This window comes from Spizellomyces punctatus, assembly GCF_000182565.1.
Source record: "Spizellomyces punctatus DAOM BR117 chromosome Unknown supercont1.20, whole genome shotgun sequence".
Taxonomy (NCBI): Eukaryota; Fungi; Chytridiomycota; class Chytridiomycetes; order Spizellomycetales; family Spizellomycetaceae; genus Spizellomyces; species Spizellomyces punctatus.
Window position 1 is genome coordinate 84,886 of NW_015971556.1, and position 21,353 is coordinate 106,238.

Genomic DNA, 21,353 nt, shown 5'->3' on the forward strand with positions numbered 1-21,353 from the left:
TTCATACACACGCACACACACACACACACATAGAACAAAAAAAAAAAAAGAATCGCTACATTCCTCCTACCGAAAAACGTGGCAGGAAACAAAAAAGGACTTGAGAGCGAACAACCCTCCACCCTACAAGAAACAACCCAAAAAAAGAAAAAAGGAAAAACACCAAGAGCCCTCCTTACACCTTTAAGCAACCCAACCCTTTCAATCCCACCCACTTGTGTGCTCCGTCTCTCTCCTCCCACTTCGCCAACCCCCATCACATTACAACACCCACTACATCATCCGACCCAGGAGGCGACGGTAAAGCCCCCAAACTGCCCAAATCCTCTTTTGGCACACACCCAACCCGCCCACTCAACCCCTTAACAACCCTAAAAGCAATCCTCGCCAAAACCTCCAACCGCCGCTCCAGTTCCTCAATTCTCGGATCCACCACTTGAATCCCCACACCACAAGGTCCCGTAATCCCATCCACAATATCGTCAAGAATACTAGCGCACATGGCGTGAATGGAGGTTTTGTCTCTGGTTTCGCAGGTGGGGCATACGTAGGCTGGACAGAATGCACCAGTCGAAGGGGGGTCGAGTGATGGTGCATCAGAAGAGGGTGAAGAGGGTGGTGATGAGGATATGTAAATGGTTTCGGCGACAAGGACGTCATGGATGGTTTGAATTGATTGGTCGCGGGTTTGTGGACAGGTTTTTGTGGTGTATGGGGAAGGCGAGGGGGGAGGGGACGGTGGGGTAGGTGGAGAGGTGAGGATAACCGGTTCAGCAGCATCATTTTCCACCAAAGACGATTCATTCTCGGTTGGAATGGATTCGGGGGTTTCAGCGGCTTGTTTAGCGAGGACAGCAGCCGCAGCAGTGACTTCAGGAATCCACCCCATATCAATCAACTCTTCAAAAGCCGGATCCAAAAGCACCAAGCCTTTTAGCACGTCTTCAAGCGTCGCATCTTCACGTAATCCAACTGCTTCCTCCAAATCCTCAATCTCTGTCATAGTTCCGACTTGACATGACTCCTCCTTGTCCGTCTCAACCGCTCGATCAACCATGACGGTTTGTTTCTTTTGGACAGACCGGGCCCGGTTCATACTGAGAGAGGAGGGCGAACGCGGTGTATCCGCGGCGTATTTGGCGGGGACTTTGGGAACAGGGGGAACATCCTCGTCTACATCCTGTCTAAACGTGTCTTGAGGGATTGACCCAGCAGAGCCTTCCCATACGCCAGGGTGACTCGTGGCGCGACGGAAGGGGGGTATGCCTTCATCGTCTGTGCTTGTGCTGGTCACGACAGAGGACGAGGTAGGCATTCTAGGTCGTCCGCCGGTGGTTGCTACAGATCCACGACCAGTGGCTGTCAATGAGGACTGAGAGGATGTGGCTAGGGGAGGCTGAGATGCGAGTGTCGGATGAGATCCTGTAGCTTCATATGGGATTTGGATCATGGTGTATTTAGGTGTTTTGGGTGTGACAGGTGCAGATGTTATGTTGGCAGCATTGGGAGAGGGGACCGTCAACGAGGTTGAACCAGTTGCAGATGGCAACGCAGCAACAGAGTTTGAAATCCGACGACCGAGAATAGTTGTAGATGCTGGGGACGTGGTCGGAGATGATGCTGTAGCGGTAATCTGGGGGTTACTCGCACTCTTATTTTTCCCTCCAAGAGAAAACAAGCGCAGTGCAGACGTTTTTCGTTTCTTCTTGTCCTTTTTCTCGGGTAGGGGGAGTGTAGCCGTTCGGAGGGGTTGGGGTGGAGGTTCATTGTCTCTCAAAAACTCTGCAAGGGATTGTCCCGTTTCCACCTTCTTTTTCGGCGCATACAACATCTCCAACTCATCATCTTCTGAATCCGTTAAATCCAATGCAGGTGCGGGTAAACGAGGTGTCGCCAATGTCGAGAGCGTTTCCTCTCTCCGCATGCGCAAAGGAGTTGACTCCTCTTTCTCAACCAGGGCATCTTTATCCAAGTCAAGATTCATTTCAGAGAGTGGGGCACGAGGATCGGTAATAAAAGAATCAAAGTCGATTCCAAAAGATTCTTTGGAAATTTGGCTTGTTGACCGGGATTTGACGAAATGGTTGGATGCATTGGGACTAGATGGGACACTCGGGATCGACAGGGCTCGTGCTCGGATAGGTGAGGTGCCCAATGCGCCTTCTGTGATGGTGTTTAGACCCACGTCGCGCATGCGGAGGTCAGAGAAACTGCCGCGGGGGTAGGTATCATTAGAGGAACGTGTCGACCGTGGTGGACTGGGTGGGAAGCGGATAGATGTTGGATCGAGGTGGGATTGGGTTGCTTTGGCGGTTTGTCCTGGTTGTGATGAGAGTTTTGCTTGTTGCTGTTGTTGTTGGGGTAAACCAGGGCGGGATTTGGCTTGTTTCTGTCGTATGGTGGTAAATGCATCATCTGGACCAGTATACTTTAAAAACTCGACCCAATGGGATTCCTTGACACTACTAGAGGTACTCGGAGCCGCGGTCGCTCCATCAGTAGATTTCTCAAGCGCTTCCTCAACTTCCTTGCGGAAAAACTTTAACAGTGCAGCATCGCTTTCCGCAACGGCGGACTTTGCTTCGAGTTTGGGCTGTTGTCCTTTGCGGACTTCAATGTTTTTCATCTGATCCGGTGTGGATGTCATTTTCTTTGTTTCGTTCGATAGCAAGAGTTTTTCAAAGTCAAAGGCGATGAGTGGGTCCCGCACCGTTCGCTACATGCCACAACAGAGACATTGAATACGTTACAGCCTTGCGATATAGAGAAGACCCTTTTGACAAACAACCCACCTGAGGAGGCGGACTCGCCAACGACTCTTTGGAATCATACTGGGCACCGCGAAACCGATCCAAACTCTGCTTTGACGATCCCGCCTTGCGTCTCCACACATTGAGTGTCCCCCTATCCAAACTATCCTTGGGCGTTGGCGTTGAATCACTCTTTTGCCGCCGATGTTCCAAAGGATCCGGTGGGAGGTCCTTGTTAACCAGATAGTCTACATTCTCATCCTCCGAGTCATTAAAGGACGCTTGTTGTGTTTGCTGTGCATGTGAAGCGTCCATGGCCATGTCAACACCGCCGGCGGTTCGCATCCTTTATTCTCCGTCAACAGACACACACAACACACAACACACACACACACACAAAAGTTGAAGAGAAAACCGATAAAGACGATATGTTGTCTCTTGTTGTTTTGGGTTTTCCCGATGGTGATCCGTTTCTTCCAAAAAATGGTGTCTACCTAGAGTGTGTTTTTTTTTGTGTGTCGTAGCGAGTAAAAAATCAATACACAACACACATACGACAACGGGGCAGAAAGCGGAATAACAACCCTACTCACAAACCGCAAAACGGGGAAACCCAACGTTCGTAATAATAAAAAAAAAAAATAACAAAAAGCTAGAGACTAAAAACAAGACCAAAACAACTTGCAAAATAACAATCAACAAGTGCTTGCAAAAGTGTTTTGCTTGAATAACAAGATTGGGCCGTAAGACTCTAAACCCAAAAAAGGTTTTGGGAGCGGTCTTTTGGAACGACAACAAAAATAAAAATACTAAAAAAAAGACCAACCCCCAGAACAACACTTTTGATCAACACTTGTTGTAAATCCATCAAGTGTGCTAAGAATAGCACTTGGACAAACACACAAAATAAACAATTCCCGACCAGAGAACAACAAAAGCCGCAGATCCTCACTTTACATGACTGTGCCATCACACAGTGTGACTGAAGTGTTCCAAAATCCTTTTTGGCTTTTTTGTTGCGGCTCAACGAGTGTTTAGTTTAGATCGCAGCCGTTTTCTTTTTTTTTTTTTGTTCACTCTTCCCAAGGACCTTGGATCTTTGCTCAATCATTGGTTTGAAGGGTATGGACGGGGGGATCGTGAAAAGACCAAGTACGAACGCTTTTCAAAGGTGTTCCCTTTTTTTTTTGGTGTTTAACCCAAAACATGATGGGCTTCTTTGGGGTGCGGGTTCCGACAGGGTACATTTGTGCTCGTATCCCCTCGTAGCAGCTATTTCATTCGTTCACTTTGAATAGCCTCCGGTTGAATTTGTTCACGGTTTGCTGTTCAACGGTCAAGAAGCGCATTTGTCCATTACAAGTGTTTCGGGGCCTTAAGCGCGCATATGGTGAGCTCACGCATTCGTTAATGAAAAGCTCGTTCAAAATGTGTCGCATGTCCCTATTCACAAGCCAACACACCATACTCGCACGCCCAGAGTCGTAGCACCCTAGTGAGTAATTGACACTTGATTCTCTGATTATGTAACCAGTGTATCACCATAGATCCCTCACACACCGCATGCACTGTTGCAACAAGTCTTCAAACAAGTCATGCTGGACAATGATATTATACGATATCTCATTAAAATACAGTAAGAGATCTTTCCTGTCATCGTAACTGCGTTTATATGTTACGCGAGTGTGAATACATGCTTGATCTTGAACGATTGTTGTTATCATACAGTCTCCCTCGTCGCAACTAGACAGTCCAAATAGCACATGAAAACTCGAGTTACATTCGGCAAGTGCCATACGAGTTAAATAATATAGATAACTCATGGTATTCATGAGGAACAACAATGCAACATGTCACAAAACTCTGAATATACAGTCAAAATGACTATCTCTTTTATGATTGACAAAGTGAGTGTACATACTAGAACGAACAAATAGGACCGACTTGTGAAAGTGAACTTCATTCCATTTACACTAACCATTCAGACATATTATTTTCGATGGAAGCCCACTGATACTGAGTCATTCATATACAAAGAACCCCTCGTCAACAGCAAACAGTATGTTTAAAGAGTCAGATTTGAGTAATATACATTCCATGATAAGGAGAGCATTCAAGAAGTTACGGAACGCAATTGCATGTGATAAAATGGTACTTATCAATGAAAACCAAAAAAAAAAAAAACACATGTGCTCATACCGGCGATACTGAACAAGAAACTCAAAAAGAATCAGCCCAATTCAAAAAATGCTGAATCCATCGTGTCATGCAAGATTCGAACATGCCAAAACAAACTTGCCTGTAATCAACAAGATTTTTCTCTGCAGCTCTTGGTTCCGTAAAACTGTTTATAAATGATACCCAAAATATGATGATGAATGACGGGATTCCTGATGGATATTCAGAGGGATAACCCACAACTTGCAAATCGGATGAGATTGAAAAAGTGGTTTTTGAGTAGGAGCAGTGCATATAAACCCAACCGATGCATCTCTTAACTGATTTGCACTCCACCGACATGAATTTCCAATAAAAACGCTCCAATTCACAATGATATTTCAACACACAGAAAGTGACATCCACAGTCGAGAACCTCAAAAGTGCAATCCCCATTTTTTGAACACCTTTCACAAACAGGGCTCATCAGTACGTAATCCAGCATGAAACGAAAAGGAGTGACTCGCACATGTGGCGAGTTTCAGATCTTGCTGACTAAGCGTCTTACGACAGTTGCTGTTCGTTTTCTTTGACTTGCAAGACGACAAGTTACGGTTTATGGTTTTTTGTTTTTACGCAGTATTGGTATTTGTTTTTTTTTTGTTGGGGGGTTTGCATATTATTTTTGTTGATTCTCCCATGGGGATATACATTACGTTCCTTATCGGATGGATAACATTGTGGAGTGTCCGTGCACAGCAGAATTTGTCTGTGGAGGTTCCGTTTCGATGGGGACATGTCGGTATTGGGGTTCAAGGGCGGGTTATGGTCGTTGGGGGTGTCGAGACGGTTGTTGAAGATGTGAATGGTAAATGTTCATGATTGAATGTATCTAGTATGGGTTTATTGAAAGGTTTTTTCGCGTGTAGAAGTCTTTCCAGTATCGACGGTTCCAACCCTGTTTTACACTCCGAGTACGAGTACGTTGACGGTACTATCCACATCGGGGACCTTTCCACCATCCATAGGGCACGCATGTACATTTATCGAAACGGATGGCGGGGTGTACTGTATGGGCGGGTATGAAGGGACAGCACCAGCATTGGCACCACGGAGTCGACGAGGCGTCTGGAGGTTCAGTTTACAAAAAGGGGATTGGAGTGTTGTTGCTGTTAATGGATTTTTCAATACGTTTGGAGGTGTGGAAGATGATACGGGTGTAGCGGATGGACAAGTAGTGTTTATCAACAGGTCATTGGTATTAGTGGGTGGACGAGGGTCCTGTTGGAGTTGTGGGGCAGTTGGAACAGGGGAAACGGCCGTACAAGGTACGATATCCCTATTAGATGGGACACAAGTCCGAGTTGTGCATGAACCTGCTGGCGGGTTATATGGACATTGTACGGTCCAAGTCAACAACAATGTTTATACATTGTTTGGAAATACGACAACGAACGGAGGGAATAATCAGACGTGGGTGTTAGGTCTCGGAACGACACCACCGGTGATTTCTTCACTGTTGTTGCTTCCAATAGGGTTTTCACCTCCGGTACGCTTATTCCCGACATGCACCGTGAACGGGAACACTATTATCGTAACAGGAGGCATATCACCTAATGGAACGTACCTAACCGATACATGGGTCCTCAACCTCTCGACACTTGTCTGGACATCCATGCCCGTAACGGGTCTCATCCCACCCCCACGCATCCGTCCAGCCCTTTTTCAACTCGGGAATGGTGTCATTGGTTTACAAGGGGGATTACGACGGGATCGAGTAGTCGATACAGGACTCTACGCATTGGATACAAGGACAAGACGATGGGAACAAGTTGTGATTAGTCGTCTCGAGACACCCTTACCCACTCCTCCTATACGTGAACCAGAGGGGACGAGTAAATGGTTAACGATTGGGTTACCCATTGTGGTAGCCATCACAGCCATAAGCGTGTTGATCCTCGCGATCGGATTATGGAGATTCTGGATCCGATATCGAAATGATCATACAATTGAACCTCGTCAAGATGATCATACAAGTAAACCTCCACCGTCTCCATCAAGAGACTCGGTAATAACCGTCCAACCCACCATCCCCCCTTTTCCCGATCGACATCTATCACCTGTACCACAACCTTTATACACACTCCCAAATGACCCCCTCCAATCCCTCCCCCAACCACGGCATCCAATCAATTTGACAAAACCCTATACAGCCGCCCACGAACACACACCAACGCGTCCAGACGAAACACTCGTAACACCATCAGATACACTTACCATCCGAAAAGTATATAAAGATGGATGGTGTGTTGGGATGAATGTGACGACGAGGACGGGGGGGTACTTTCCAGTAGGTGTTGTAAACAGTCGGGAATGGGAAACCTCTTCCATGCATTCTCGACAAAGTGATGAAACCAGTAATTCGACGTCAACGTTATGTTCACCCCCAGATGGTGTACTAAAAGTTTTGGAAGAGTTGGATTGGGCACTGGAAACTGGGGTACTGGATTTGGAAACGTATTTTGGGAGGAGAAAACGGGTTTTTTTTTCTATTGGGTGGGGATGATTTTATCAACATTTTATTTTTGCATGATATTTTTTCTGTTTCTTTTTTTTTTTGTATGTTTTGTTTATTATGGCGATTAGATCAAGATGGGTGTAGCAATACGTTCATGTTCATGTAATTTTTAATGTATTTTGTAAATACACAATGTAAAGGGCCTTGATCAACTGATTATTAACACGGTTTAGAACTCGTTTGCAAGTACAACCCTCTCTGCAAGACGATATTAGCAATGTCCGACTGATAGGTAACATATCAGAAATGGAGAAGGGGAGCAAGCAACTGTATGTCCCATCTACCAACAAGACATTTATTTCGCTCACAACCACTAAACAAACATTCTTTCTCATGCATTACATTCATCTCTCCTTTTGTGCAAAAAGCATCACTACGCAAATCATGATGCAGTACAATCCAATAATGCACTCAAAAAAAAAAAAGCCGCATGGCAAAATACCACAAATTCATATGTACCCAAAACACACGTGCACTAAAAAACCATATACTGCAGCATCAATAATGAAAGCATTATCTTGACCAAAACAAACCCTTCTAAACAAACAAAAAAAAAATACACGATGACAACCCCAAAGACAAAACCCACTTGTATTGATTACTCCCCCCTTTAAACCCCATCCCCAAGTTGCTCAAATTCATCCGTATCAGGATTATACCAATCTGAAAAAAACCATTCCCAAAAAATTAAAAACAAAAAACATTAAAACAGAAATCCAATACTTTCGCTTACATTTAACGAGATCAGCACCGTACGGTTTTGGTTTTAGACAGTAGAGGGTGTGGAGGGGGACGGAGAGGGTGGGCATGTCGTCGAGTGGGATACCAATAAAGTAGGATAAAAGGGTACGTAGGACCTTTTTTTAAAAAAAAAAAAAAACAAATCAGTAGATGGCGCATTACCAAACAACAGTCAAAAAGAGCGGAAACATCCGGTTTTACATACAACTTGATGCGTCACAATCAAAACATTACTCTGCATCCGCTCCAATTCAATAATAATGGGTCGCAACCTCTCAATGACATCCACATAGGATTCACCCCCGGGTCCAGGATACCGGTACACCAATTTCGCTTTTTGGCGTGCATAAAATTCGTCAGGGTAGCGTTGTTCAATTTCTTGGTAAGTAAGGTCTTCGCATACACCCGCGTAAATTTCGTTTAGGAATTTAATGCGCTTGATGTCGTAGGTTGTGTCGTCAAAGGTTTCGACGGTTTCAAACGTGCGGCGGAGGGTCGAGGTCCAGATGCTTAGAGGGGCGTGGCGGTCTGTGCCGAAATTGTCGTCGAGGGGGGTGGTGTGGGTTGGGGGGTGGAATTGGTTGAGGAAGCGGGCCAGGGCGGAGGAGTAGCGGCGGCCGAGGGGGGTTAACGGGGGGTCGCCGCCTATACGACCCGTGACATTGTATTCTAGAGTTGTCGTAATATTTTAGCTTTTTTGCACGTTAGGTGGGGGAAAGGCGAGTGGAGTGGGGGAATTGCAAAAGAGAAAAACCACACACACACAAACGCACGCACGTACACACACGACACCACACACAATACTTGCCTGACTCCCCATGCCGCGTCAACCAAATCGTGCGAGGCTTGATATGCATTTGCATCAAATAAAAGACACACTGACTTTCAAGGTACCCATGCACATTATTTGCAATAACCTTTTTCCCCACATTGACTAGTTTAATAAACCTATAGCGTACGCGTTAGTCCAAACCTAGAAAGTAACATTAAAAAAAATAAAATGAAAAACAACCGACTCTAAATCATCTTGTCGTTCTTCGTCTTCGCAAATTGTTTCATAGGCCCGTTCGTAGTTTGCTGTACGGGCCAAAAAGTCGCGCATGGCTTCTTCCGGTGGCATGTTTTTGTAGTCGGGGCCCTGCAGTTTCATGCGAATGTTTTCGTCTAGGACGCGCTTGTCGGTGCATATACTCTCTGAAAGCCAAAGTTGTTAAGACAAAATCCTCAAGAGACGGGTTGTGTTTGAACACACTACTTACGCACCGATAAACATGGCCTTGACACCCTTTTCTCGCTTAACGCGATCCAACAACGCACGACGTCGCTGCACAGTTGAATTGGTCGCATCATGAATCGCCACTTTACCACCCCCATGCAACCACTCAAAAATCTCTTCAAGGGTATCCATAGCCAATTTCTCGCGCACGGCTTTGGCTTCGGGGTTATCTGGGTCAAAGAATTTTGCATCGTGGGTTGTGCCGGGTGCGGCATTGACGACCGGTGAGGGACAGGGTTCTGGGACGGGGCCGTGGTATCCATTGTTGAATTTTGAAAGGAGGAGGTGAGCGAGGCTGAGGGGTTTGTAGGATACTTTGGGGATGGGCGCCAAGAGTTCCGGGGTATCGGCACGGTCAGATGGGAGCGTGCGGGGGGGTGTGACCGAGATGTGAGGCGGTTCCAGATGGGATTCCGTCGCCGCATGCACACTGTTGACATGATCATCATGAACCTGATGAGTTGCCTCATGAGGACCTTCGTGTGGTGGTGGGGGTGAGGAGGAAGTGCTGGTAGCCATCACCCGACGCCGATTGCCAACATTAAACACACGCGTATTGAATCCACTCCAAGATAAATCTACAGAAACAAAGCAACATATTATCGTTGTGCATTACAAGAGTTGTCGCCATCTTGACAAGCACAACAATGGTACGAAAAAAAGGTCACGTACATCGCACGAGTTTTTTGCAAATATCTAAAATGACCAATAAACAAGTGTCATGAACAAGCTCAAAACACAAGAGACATTCCAAAATGACATAATCAACATACATGACTTTCCTCTTGCAGGCAATCCAACCTACAACAGAAAGAGATGCCATGCATCACATTGAACAAAACATGTCATGTAGATCATCACAAGTACAAATACCAACAAAAACATACCATAAAAATAATCAACTTTGGTCCCAACTCTTTCTGCTCCAAAATATCTACAACCCAGACACGGATGACGCGTCACACTAACCGATCGGCAATCTCGACCATTATCCACTCACCTCTAGGCGCCTTGGAGGATCCCGTAGATGAGGACAATCTTCTATCTATGGGGGGACACGCTACGCTCTGGATGGGACGACGGTGCTGCTGGAGCACGGACACCCGCATTTGTTCCTCATCTTGTTTCTCGTCTTTGGCGTCCACTTGTCCGTCTACGACCCGCTGGCATTGCGGGGATGCCATTGGAATGCGTCACGAGAGAGAACGTTTTGGGGGAGGTATCCGATATAAAGTTTGTAATCGGAGTGACCTCGAAAAACCAGCAATGCACCATGTGCCACTACAAAGAAACACGGGCTGCTGAGAACCTTTTGGCAGCGCTTGAATGTTGATGACCAAACAACTTTAGTTGGTTCGATCCTCACACACGTGCAGTCATGTGATATCATGAGATCATATTACGTAACTGATATGCCATTTTGGGGCAGTTGTTGCTGAGCCGCCAAGTTCTTCCAGTGCCAAGAAAGTTGAGAGCAAAGCCAGAATCTAATCAGTAAAAAGATTTCCTACTTGAGCACCGGAGCTTTTTTTTGTTTCGTGGAAGAGTGTGCAAAAGATGGGGGAGCATCGGTTGAAGGTTACCCGCCATGGAAGAAGGACAAGGTTGAAGCGTGTGTGGGTTCCCCCCTTAATGGCTTTAATGGGTCTTTTGATGGGATGTTGATCACGATGAAAGTGTGTGTGTGTCCAACTGATCAGCCAGTGTGTGTGTGTATGGATGGAGTGGGTTTCAGCGTGGAAAATGCCAATATAGCAATGGGCCCCGAGGAACAGTCCCCCAATCAAAGTGAAAAACGAGCAAGCGGCCAAGAAACAGCCAAGTGCCCGCAAAGCAAAAAAACCAGAATGGTACACACACAAACCCATACTTCCCTCTCCCATTCACGAGTTCAGCCTCCCCAACAAAATAATTGTGTTATAGATAAAACCATATGGAAAGGTTTCGTCATCTCATCTGCTGCGCAACAGAAACAAGTGCGCAGCTGATAGGGAATGTGGGACACAGTCACCCAGCTCACACACGTACTAGTTACTAGTTTCCAAGTGAGAAAACAACACACATGATGTGTTGTGAATGCGCAGTTGAGAAAGAGTGTGAGAGTGTGAAATAATCATAAAATAATGATCCCCCATTGGTCACGTCACTTTGTTGCAATTGATTGGTTGTTGAACGGAAAGAATCGGAACAAAAAGTGATTTGTAAAACGAGTGGCAAAGTGAGAGAACAAGTGTTTGATTATCTCTTTCTCTTTTTTCCTTTTTCATGATCATGATCAACCACACACAGGCAAGGGGACTTACTCTGTAGGCACTGCGCATCATACACTCGTATTCAACCATACAGTATGATTTCCATCAAGTAAAATAACTCTGTTATGACTACTCGTATTAGCACTCGAACACAATCCCATGCATTTCACACACACATACATTCTTGTCATGCACATAATTCTTTATATCCGTATGAACTCTAAGTCCATGAGTGACAAGTAATAAAAGAGATCTGATAAAAAGAGAAAGATGCGATAAGAAAAAAAGAGAGAGATCAGATGTGACACAAGCGGCATCACATGGTTTCCCTTTTTTCCCACGCTCATGACAAGGTGATTTGGGGAGGCGCAGATTTCCAACTTTTTGAACAAGGACGAGCGAGGAAGGGAACTTGGCTAAAGACAGCACACGCAGGAACCCAAAGCAGGAAACAAAAGCAACCGACGACACAGGCAGAGACTGACTTTATTATTGGAATTGGAAGAGAGAGAGCGAAAAGCTACTTTTTACCTTTGGTCTCTTCCCCACCCACACTCTTCATCGGCCTTCTTTTTTACTTCCCGTTCACTCCCGTTCACACTCGCTCAACTCACGGCGAGAGCGAGAGAGCCTTTCTCTCCTCATTTGTCAAGTTTGTTTCCCCACTCTTGCTCTCTCTTACGGACAATACACGTTGTCTGCTCTTTCACCACTTGTCGTCGTCGTCGTCACGTCACTTCTTTCTCTTCTCACCTTGCACCATGCGGATTCGGATAGAGGATCTTGTCAATTCGTCGTCTTCTTCTTCTTCTTCTCCACCTCCTCCTGTTCCTCTTCCTTTAGTGTCTCCTCGCTCTCTTCCTCTTGATCCTGTCTCAACGCTCACTCGCCCATGCTTAAGGGACTCGTTTCAACGTCACTCTTCAGACTATTACCTTCCTCCCTCTCCTCTCCCATCTCCTTCTCTTGACGTATTGGATCGTCATCATTGGGTGGATTTTGACTTTGACTTTAGAGGAAGACGTCATGGGGATCCACGGGATTTGGGCTCTTGATTCTGCCCATTCGCAATGTTCGTCACTCCCAGCATTGGATGGAAAAGAGCGTTTCATTAGCGGAACAAGAACAGGAACGGGAACTAGAGGGCGCATTTGCTTATCCATTAGGGACAGAATTGGCTCTCCCTTCTCCCACCTCTTCCACTTCTTCCTTTGACATTCGCTCACAACCCGCTCCTCCCGCTTCTCCCTCTGCGTCGCCCAACATGTCCCTCTCCTTTCATGGAACACATCGGCGATATCCTCCCGGTCTCAACCATTCCCCTAAATCCGCGTCGCCTCCTCCTCCTGTCGCGACAATGTCGACAACGACAGCAACAACGAGTGCCCCATCTGCATCCGCCCCGACAACAGGGACAACCCCGTCTCAAGCAACGGCGCGTCCGCGTCCGTTTAGTTGTCCCGTTCCCGGCTGCAATGCCCGCTTTACGCGCCGTGCGAATCTCCGCAGTCATGCGTCTTGCCATTCTTCGTATCGTGCCTATGGATGCAGCATGTGTCAAGCGAGATTTAGGCGTCCTCAAGAGTTGCGGCGTCATGAACGCTGTGTGCATAGGAGTGGAGTTGCTGTGACAACAGCAAAAACAACAATGACGACAGCCAAATCATTGTAACGTGTCTTTCTATATCCTGGGGAACAGTGGTACCGGTGGTACCCGTGAGAGAGAGTGTCTGTTTTGTATTTCAGTGTGTTGGTGGATGGAGGGGTGGACAATGTAGCCTTTTTCTCTGTGTATAGAGTTTTGTATGATCTTTTGTTTTCTTTTTTTTTTTTTTTTTCTCTAGTCTTGAGACATTTGAAGGAAGGGAGAGGGATGCTTTTGTATTTTTTCTTACAACTGTACAGTAAAAAAAAGCGAGTTTTATAAATTGCTATGACAAATGCAAATCTCTGTTGTGGTGTGTGTGTGTGTGTGTGTCTGTTGGTGATGATGGAGAGCCGTGAACAAAGAGTGTGAACAGGATAGAACCAGTCACATTTTATGTTCATACTCGTGGCATTGCGTCGGATGGTCTACGTTGCTGGTCACAGTCACAATGGGTTGCAGGGCGTCAAGGAAAAGCGTTGAAAGTTGCTTCTTGTTGCGCGCGGGAGGGAGGCAATGGGTCATTTGCACAGCAGCACAGACAACAGCGAGAAAAGTGCGCGGCGGCCATTTCCAAAAAGAGTAAAAACCCATCATCACGTGTGCGCAGAGAGTGTGATAAGCATCACGCGACAAGCCCAGTTGATGAACAAGTGTGCCCGTGGCCTTACAGGTGGTGTGCTACAGTGTGCTTGTTGTTGTTCTGGTGTTGTTCAACTCTTGTTTTTTTCTTCTTTCTTACACTTGGTATCTGTACTGTACACACTTGCATACAGTTTACAAGCGGGCAGACTGAGAACGAGAGAGAGGCTTCCTTGTTTTCAACAAAACATCTTCACACTTGCACATTCTGTCAATTTTCGTTTTCTTCCCAACGACAAACGGACAAACCAACATGTTTTCAATGCTCTACATTTCCTCACGCATGACCATGACGGGACGGGTGGTGTCGAGTAGGTGGAGAATGAGTTATCGAGCAGGTACGTGTATTGGTGCAATGGTGTTGTCCGCCTTCCTCACGGACAATGGTTGCTCATCCCTCTGTACACTTTTTCTCTCTTTAAATTTCGCAATTGACAGCCTCGACAACACCCACCCACCCCCACTTTAACAAAATCCTCATTGCAAACCGCGGTGAAATCGCCTGCAGAATCATGCGCACCGCCAAACGCCTCGGCGTCAAAACCGTCGCAGTCTACAGTTCCGCCGACGCGTCCGCCATGCACGTCCAAATGGCCGACGAAGCCTACCACATTGGCCCTGCACCTTCTTCTGAAAGTTACTTGAACGCGAACCGGATTCTGGATGTAGCCCACAAGAGCGGCGCGCAGGCCATTCATCCCGGGTACGGCTTCCTATCCGAAAACGCGGCCTTTGCGACTCAAGTCACCGAATCTGGTCTAGTGTTTATTGGACCCCCTGCTCAAGCGATTCTATCCATGGGGTCCAAAAGTGAGAGTAAAAAGATTATGCAGGATGCAAGTGTGCCTGTTGTGCCAGGGTACCATGGTGAGGAACAGAGTGTGGAGAGATTACAAGCCGAGGCGGAGAGGATTGGGTATCCGGTTTTGATCAAGGCGGTCAAAGGGGGTGGTGGCAAGGTGGGAAATAAAAACGTTTTTTCGAAATGTGTCATCGTTATTATAAAACGGGCCCGTCAACTCACTTTTTGATGTATAGGGCATGCGGATTGTGGAAACACCCCAAGATTTCAAAGACATGCTCGAGTCTGCCAAACGGGAAGCCACCAAATCGTTTGGAGACGATACAGTCCTTGTCGAAAAATACCTTACTCGACCCCGGTACCCATCTCCCTTTGTTCCTCGAACGTTTTACGACATACGCTAACTTCCCACTTTCCGACATTTTTTAGCCACGTCGAAGTACAAGTCTTTGCCGACACCCACGGAAACGCCGTCTACCTCTTTGAACGTGACTGCAGCGTACAAAGACGACACCAAAAAGTCCTTGAAGAAGCACCTGCTCCGGGTTTGTCCCCGGAATTACGGGCATCGTTGGGTGCCAAGGCGGTTGCGGCTGCAAAAGCGGTGAATTATGTTGGAGCTGGGACGGTGGAATTTATTTTGGATACGCTTGATGATCGGTTTTATTTTATGGAGATGAATACTCGGTAGGTTTTTGTTTACGCCTCTATTCCGACTGTCACAACACACAGAGATAGTTTTCCGCATATGCGCGCTTTGCGTACGCACGCGCACACGCACATGCACAGTTCATTAAGACAGTGCATACAATCCCATATGTACTCTCCACACACCACTAACATTGCCACTCCCCCCTAGACTCCAAGTAGAACACCCCGTAACAGAAATGATAACAAACACCGACCTCGTCGAATGGCAACTCCTCGTCGCATCCGGGAACCCCCTCCCAAAAACCCAATCCTCACTAGAAATATCCGGACACGCCTTTGAAGCTCGTATTTATGCCGAGAACCCTGCCAAAGGGTTTTTACCCGATACGGGCAAGCTTTTTTATATGAAGATGCCTGATGCTGCGCCGAATGTGCGGGTTGAGACGGGTGTGAGGCAGGGGGATGATGTGAGTGTTTATTATGGTATGTTTTATTGTTTCTTTTTTTATGGGTTTTGGAGGGGGAGGGTTTTTGTTGATACGAGTTTTTTTTTTTTTTTCTTTTAGATCCCATGATTTCGAAACTGGTTGTGTCGGGTCCGAACCGTACTGAAGCGCTACGCACGCTACGTAACGCATTAAATGATTTCCACGTAGGTTTTATTCAATATCCTTGTTTCCCATTGCCCTCTTTGCCAAACATTAAGGAATCCCCAAATCTCATTGCATTTTTGTGATTACGGTATTTAGGTCGCAGGTCCAACAACCAATATCCCCTTCCTAACCTCCCTGGCTACCCACCCCTCCTTTATCTCTGGAGACATTTCGACGTCATTTATAGCCGACCACGCTGACACGCTTTCGTTATCTGCACCCATCACCCACGAAACCCTCGCTCAAGCCGCCATGGGTCTCGTCTCAACTTGTTCCAAAACACCAACAGAAACAACACCGTGGACAACTCTCCCTTCATTCCGCCTCAACCACCCCCAGACCCGAACTCTAACCCTCCACGACCAAAACTCGACTCCCCACAAAGTCACAGTCACCACAGACCCCCAAACCCAAACCCACACTCTCACCACCAAAACCCCCACATCAACACGTACATTCTCGTCCGTAACAGCTCATTACAACCCCACCACCCAAATCCTAACCACAACCCTCGACTCAACCCGTCTTACAACCCCCTTTATCCAAACAGACCAAACCCTCCACCTCCCACCCATAACGCTATCCATCCCAACCATAACCCACACCCACGCAGAAACGAGTGCAAACACAATAAAGACTCCCATGCCGTGCAAGATTTCCGCTATACATGTCGTAAAAGGCGATACGGTTAAAAAAGGTCAAGTGGTCCTCGTGTTGGAAGCAATGAAAATGGAGCATGTTGTTAGAGCTCCTGGGGATGGAATTGTTAAGAGGGTTTTTGGAGTGGTTGGGGATGTTGTTCCTGAGGGACGGGTTTTGGTTGAGTTTGGTCAGGTTTAGATTTTGGTTTTCTGTTTGTGTGTGTTTGGTTGGTCTGTTTTGTTTGTTTGTTATCTTGCTATACATGTCGTTCATCAAAAACCCAAGTGGTGTCCTTTTTTTTTTTGGACGCAAATTGGTAGAGTTGCCTGTGTGATGATGGAATGGCTGTGAGGGATTGATACGGTAGGAGCATATTGCATGAACCTAAAATGCATACTCACAAAAATTTAAAGTAAATGATGCTACTTTTTTTGTTTTTTATCGCCATAACTATTCTGTGTTTTCTTTGACGACATTCAAAATAAATAGCATATTGCCAAAAAGAAAAAAAAAATAAAAACAATTATTTGCAACTCTGTTTAAAAGATTATATAACAAAGCTATAATGTTGAGTGTTACAATTACTTGCATAAAACAAAAACACCTCAAAACATTGAGTTACGAACCTCTCTTTCCTCGCCTTGTCAATTATCATTGCATATACCCTATTACATACCATTCAATAGAGTAAGCATTTTAAAAAGAAGGTTGGTATAATGTCATGAACAATGTTGCGAATCTTTTTTTTTTTTGTCCGTTGAAACATTCACTATTGGGTTGATAGCTATGACTTTAAACATTCAAGCTAAATCAACATTTTAAGAAACTAAAAACTTGCATTAAACAAACGTACATAAAAACCAAATGCAGTTACGTATCTCCTTTTGGCATGTACATTTAACGTATGCGTTATGTTTAAATTCAAACATATCGACAAAACAAAACCTAGACATCAACATCATGTTCTTGGTTACGAATTCTCTTTTCCTTGCTTCTACCATTTGTCGTATACGCCATTGCGTAACATTCACGAGAGCGTAAAACACTTTTAAACAACAAAATACTTTACAATGCCATGAACTGTGTTACGAAAAAAAAACCTCATTAAGCTGGTGAGGTATGTTAAAACTCGTAAAAAAAACCCCCATAAGCCGTATAAAAATAAAAAAAAAACATACAATATAGAAAAGTGTCTCGTTACTGTATGTTCAAAAGCATGTTGGAACACACAACCTTATGCAAATATGTTGTTTCGAGGTAGTATCATAAAGTATTTCTATATTCGGTTCGGTGTGTACGTCGCATCTGATATATGTTTTCACAAAACCTCTTTACAACCCATAAACAAATGCTTGACGATTCGGAACGAAAAGTCATTAAAAAGACATGGCAAGATATGAACTGAATTGTTTCCACTTGGATGGACCCTAAAATTGTAAGTTCGAAAACCAGGTATTTCTATATTTGGTTCGCTGTACACATTCCATCTTATTACGCTTTCATAAATCCTTTTGTTTATTCAATCAATTTGTACCGTAAACAAAACGTCTGAATGTGCAAGAAGACAACAGCAATGACAAGCATGGAAGGCTACGCACAAAAAATGTTTTATGTAATAAAGACTGACATGTTCTTGTGTCTGGGTGTGAGGTGTGAATGGACATTTTCCCGGTTCAAGGATATAGTAGAATTAAATTCAGATTTCGATTCGGGACGTGGACGCTTGCATCCGCTATACATTCGTAACCCGTTTTGTTTATGATATCCAATTGTACTGTACACAATCATTTAAAATGTTGGACAAGATAACTGAAATAAATGGAAGCTACACACCGGAAGGGTTTGTAACGGAGACTGACATGTTCATGTAGGCTGAATAGACATTTTCGATTCAAGCATAGAGCAGATCAAATTCAGAGGTTGTTAAAATGGTTCGGCGTGCATCTAATGTATATTCATTAACCGTTCTGTTTATGATATCCAATTGTACCGTTTCGAGGATATAGCAGATCAAACTCAGACCTTGTTAAAATGGTTTCGGTTAAGGCCGATAAATGCATCTGAGTGATACCCATTCACGTTTTTATTTATGATATTCAATTGTACCGTACACACTTTATCTGAATGTCCGAGAGGAGAAAACGTAATGTTTGTAATGTTCGATATAGGATATGGAAAATTTTTCTTTCCAACCTAGTTTCTCGTCCAATCCCATGCCCATTACAAACTGAAAAACCAAAGACAGTCCACATCGACATATTCAGAAATCCAAAAACAAAAGAAACAACCATAACTCCACGTTTTTAAAATACATTTTTTTTATACAAACGACCAAACATGCTTTTCGTCAGTCATGTTATATACAAAGAAAAACAATCAAAACATCAGATACACAATTTTTCATCTACAGAATCATACAAGGGGGGCTTTTGTTTACAATCAAGAATGGGGGATCATCTTTACAAAGGAAAAAAGAACAGATATAAACTGCCAGAATTAAAAGCAACCTGTTGCTTTTATTTTGTCCGTTTTTTTTTTGTTTTTTCGCATTCGCTTTTCTTTTTCTCGGGGGGGCTATTGTTTTTTCTTACAATAGGGCCATGGCGGCTGCAGCTGCAGCAGCCAAGACGGCAGTAGCAGCTTTAATGGGAGCTACATTGTCCGATCCAGAGACGGGGGGATTGGGAGCTATAACAAAAAATGGAGATCAGCAAAATCGCATCAAAGAAAACAGTCAAAAGTGAGAAACGTTATGCAAAGACAAAAAACTTACATTTAGTCGCCGCGGCAGTCTTGTTCGCCCCATGTGTCTTTGTCTTTGTCGTAGTCTTTGACGCTGGAGGCTCCGCCTTTGGCCCAGGCCCAGGCGTAGGCGCCTGAGTCTGTTTCGGCGCCTGAGGAGGAGGCAACGGAATGGGACCCCCCTGTGTCGGAAGCGGTCCGGGCGGTCCGGGCGGTCCGGGCGTAGCGGGCGGTGGAAGGGGGGCTCGAGTCGGTGGAGGAGGGACTGCAGTTTTCCCTGGACCAGGCGCCCCAGGACCAGGCGCCCCAGGACCAGGCGCCCCGGGACCGTCTTGGAGGGCTTTGACGGCTACATCTGAGCATTCGAGGTAGAATCCTCCGTCTTCTTGTGAGGCCCACATCCATTGCAGAACGGCGGCGTTGGACGTTTTGCCGGCAGGAAGGGCAACACTCGAACCTAAAACGAAAAATACAAAAAAAAGTGTCAGGCACACTTACACACATAAAAACCCACAGCTTACAACAAGAACATACCATTCTTTGAAACATCAAGCCCATTCGCCAAAACCTGGAACGCCTGTCCAGGAGCCCACTGAATCGCCAACCGGACACCCGGAGCAGAAACATGCGGAATCGTCACGGCCCATTTAACATCAATGTTCTGACCAGCCGTTAACGTCTTTGAAATCGGGCCAGCAGTCGAATTCGCACATCCAGCGAGTTGCTCAGCTGTAGGCGGAAAGTTTCCAAATTTTGGACCGGGGGCAAGTCCTTGTCCAGCTAATAATAAAAAGCATACACAAAAAGTGTTTAAGCAAAAAAACCATTTACGCCCCATCTCCAAAAACTAAAATTCAAAAAACTTTTGTTACCTCTAGGCTTTGGATCTACCAAGATGGCATGTCCATCCACCAAACATGCAGCCGCAGTAGCCACAAGCGCATAGAAACCAAGATGAACCATAATGCACCAAAAACTGTACGTGTGTGTGTGTGTGTGTGTGTGTGTGCAAATTACAATATAACAAAAAAAAGAGAGAAACCAAAAAGCCAACACAAGCTCTTTGTTCAAAAACAACCAAAACGTTATTTTTTTTTACAAAGAGAACGAGAGAAATCCTCATAAACCACTCAACCTTAAATACCACACAAAAAAAGACAAACGCTGTATGCTTTTACTTGCAATCCTACATATACTACATACCCGTATGCAAAGCAGTACAGGGTACCTCCATTACAACAAGTCCCGAACCTTTTCAACCCAACTAGATGTATATATCCAACACATGAAACCCCATACCAATGTCAACTACCCATGCAAAGCTTTGCTCGGAACATAACAAACAAGGAAGCATTAAGAAAACCTCAACGATAGAAATAGAATGGCTGGTGTTGATACTCGTTTGATGTTTTTACCTTTTCCCCATATAACCTCAACATTAGAACACAGAACACACTCAATTCTAAAACAAACACTGAACGCAAATGCCCTTCCTCCCCCCAACCTCGTATCAGTTCCCCCCCACCATCTACACACTCCGGATCCACATATCCAAATTCCCCCCAAAAAAAAATCCACAGAAACCCAAAGCACCGTATAAAAGTTTAAAAAAAAACGCCCCAATCGTATGATTCCCGGATATTCGTGTTTCCACTCAGTTTTAAAAAGTAACGACAATTGTAAGTAATCACGTGGATAGGGTGAGACACGCACTCTGTTAACGTTCAGTAAAAACTAGCCAACTTGGATGTGCCCCGACTTTGACTTGACACAACACACATTCCCAAAACTGTCCGTTCTCGAGTTTTAACATATCAGTAGG

At 45.2% G+C, this 21,353-nt stretch overlaps 7 protein-coding genes across 9 annotated transcripts; 3 read left to right on the forward strand and 4 right to left on the reverse strand.

Moving 5' to 3' along the window:
- Window positions 1-36: 36 nt before the first annotated feature.
- Window positions 37-3,752, reverse strand: SPPG_08228 (uncharacterized protein). The gene is made up of 2 exons (XM_016756387.1): window positions 2,793-3,752; window positions 37-2,716 (listed from the first exon to the last, which is right to left on the reverse strand). Exons 1-2 carry the CDS (start codon window positions 3,093-3,095, stop codon window positions 257-259), a joined length of 2,763 nt encoding a protein of 920 aa, XP_016604362.1. The 5' UTR covers window positions 3,096-3,752; the 3' UTR covers window positions 37-256.
- A 1,776-nt stretch (window positions 3,753-5,528) lies between these two features.
- Window positions 5,529-7,630, forward strand: SPPG_08229 (uncharacterized protein). The gene is made up of 2 exons (XM_016756388.1): window positions 5,529-5,775; window positions 5,837-7,630. The coding sequence occupies exons 1-2, from the start codon at window positions 5,607-5,609 to the stop codon at window positions 7,471-7,473; spliced, it is 1,806 nt and encodes a 601-aa protein (XP_016604363.1). The 5' UTR covers window positions 5,529-5,606; the 3' UTR covers window positions 7,474-7,630.
- A 129-nt stretch (window positions 7,631-7,759) lies between these two features.
- SPPG_08230 lies at window positions 7,760-10,828 on the reverse strand. Of its 2 annotated transcripts, XM_016756390.1 has the most exons (10): window positions 10,503-10,828; window positions 10,390-10,436; window positions 10,276-10,303; window positions 10,175-10,198; window positions 9,490-10,080; window positions 9,243-9,420; window positions 9,035-9,174; window positions 8,432-8,895; window positions 8,219-8,342; window positions 7,760-8,148 (listed from the first exon to the last, which is right to left on the reverse strand). In XM_016756390.1, exons 1-10 carry the CDS (start codon window positions 10,684-10,686, stop codon window positions 8,096-8,098), a joined length of 1,833 nt encoding a protein of 610 aa, XP_016604365.1. In that variant the 5' UTR covers window positions 10,687-10,828; the 3' UTR covers window positions 7,760-8,095. The 2 variants fall into 2 exon arrangements, with proteins under 2 accessions (XP_016604365.1, XP_016604364.1); XM_016756389.1 differs by having other exon boundaries at window positions 8,432-9,174.
- Window positions 10,829-11,608: 780 nt separating this feature from the next.
- SPPG_09525 lies at window positions 11,609-13,889 on the reverse strand. 2 transcript variants are annotated; one of them, XM_016757698.1, is made up of 3 exons: window positions 12,286-13,889; window positions 11,935-12,170; window positions 11,609-11,874 (listed from the first exon to the last, which is right to left on the reverse strand). In XM_016757698.1, the coding sequence occupies exon 1, from the start codon at window positions 13,801-13,803 to the stop codon at window positions 13,348-13,350; it is 456 nt and encodes a 151-aa protein (XP_016604366.1). In that variant the 5' UTR covers window positions 13,804-13,889; the 3' UTR covers window positions 11,609-11,874; window positions 11,935-12,170; window positions 12,286-13,347. The 2 variants fall into 2 exon arrangements, with proteins under 2 accessions (XP_016604366.1, XP_016604367.1); XM_016757697.1 differs by having other exon boundaries at window positions 11,609-11,883.
- Window positions 11,674-13,701, forward strand: SPPG_08231 (uncharacterized protein). Its single transcript, XM_016756391.1, has 2 exons — window positions 11,674-11,720; window positions 11,792-13,701. Exon 2 carries the CDS (start codon window positions 12,075-12,077, stop codon window positions 12,807-12,809), a length of 735 nt encoding a protein of 244 aa, XP_016604368.1. The 5' UTR covers window positions 11,674-11,720; window positions 11,792-12,074; the 3' UTR covers window positions 12,810-13,701.
- A 197-nt stretch (window positions 13,890-14,086) lies between the features above and the next one.
- Window positions 14,087-17,345, forward strand: SPPG_08232 (acetyl-CoA carboxylase, biotin carboxylase subunit). The gene is made up of 7 exons (XM_016756392.1): window positions 14,087-14,379; window positions 14,480-15,000; window positions 15,080-15,201; window positions 15,273-15,530; window positions 15,703-15,977; window positions 16,061-16,146; window positions 16,244-17,345. The coding sequence occupies exons 1-7, from the start codon at window positions 14,295-14,297 to the stop codon at window positions 16,985-16,987; spliced, it is 2,091 nt and encodes a 696-aa protein (XP_016604369.1). The 5' UTR covers window positions 14,087-14,294; the 3' UTR covers window positions 16,988-17,345.
- Window positions 17,346-19,376: 2,031 nt separating this feature from the next.
- SPPG_08233 (uncharacterized protein) lies at window positions 19,377-20,494 on the reverse strand (the record flags this gene model as incomplete). Its single annotated transcript, XM_016756393.1, has 4 exons — window positions 19,377-19,477; window positions 19,563-19,988; window positions 20,066-20,311; window positions 20,404-20,494. 4 exons carry the CDS (start codon window positions 20,492-20,494, stop codon window positions 19,377-19,379), a joined length of 864 nt encoding a protein of 287 aa, XP_016604370.1.
- Between the last annotated feature and the right edge of the window lie 859 nt (window positions 20,495-21,353).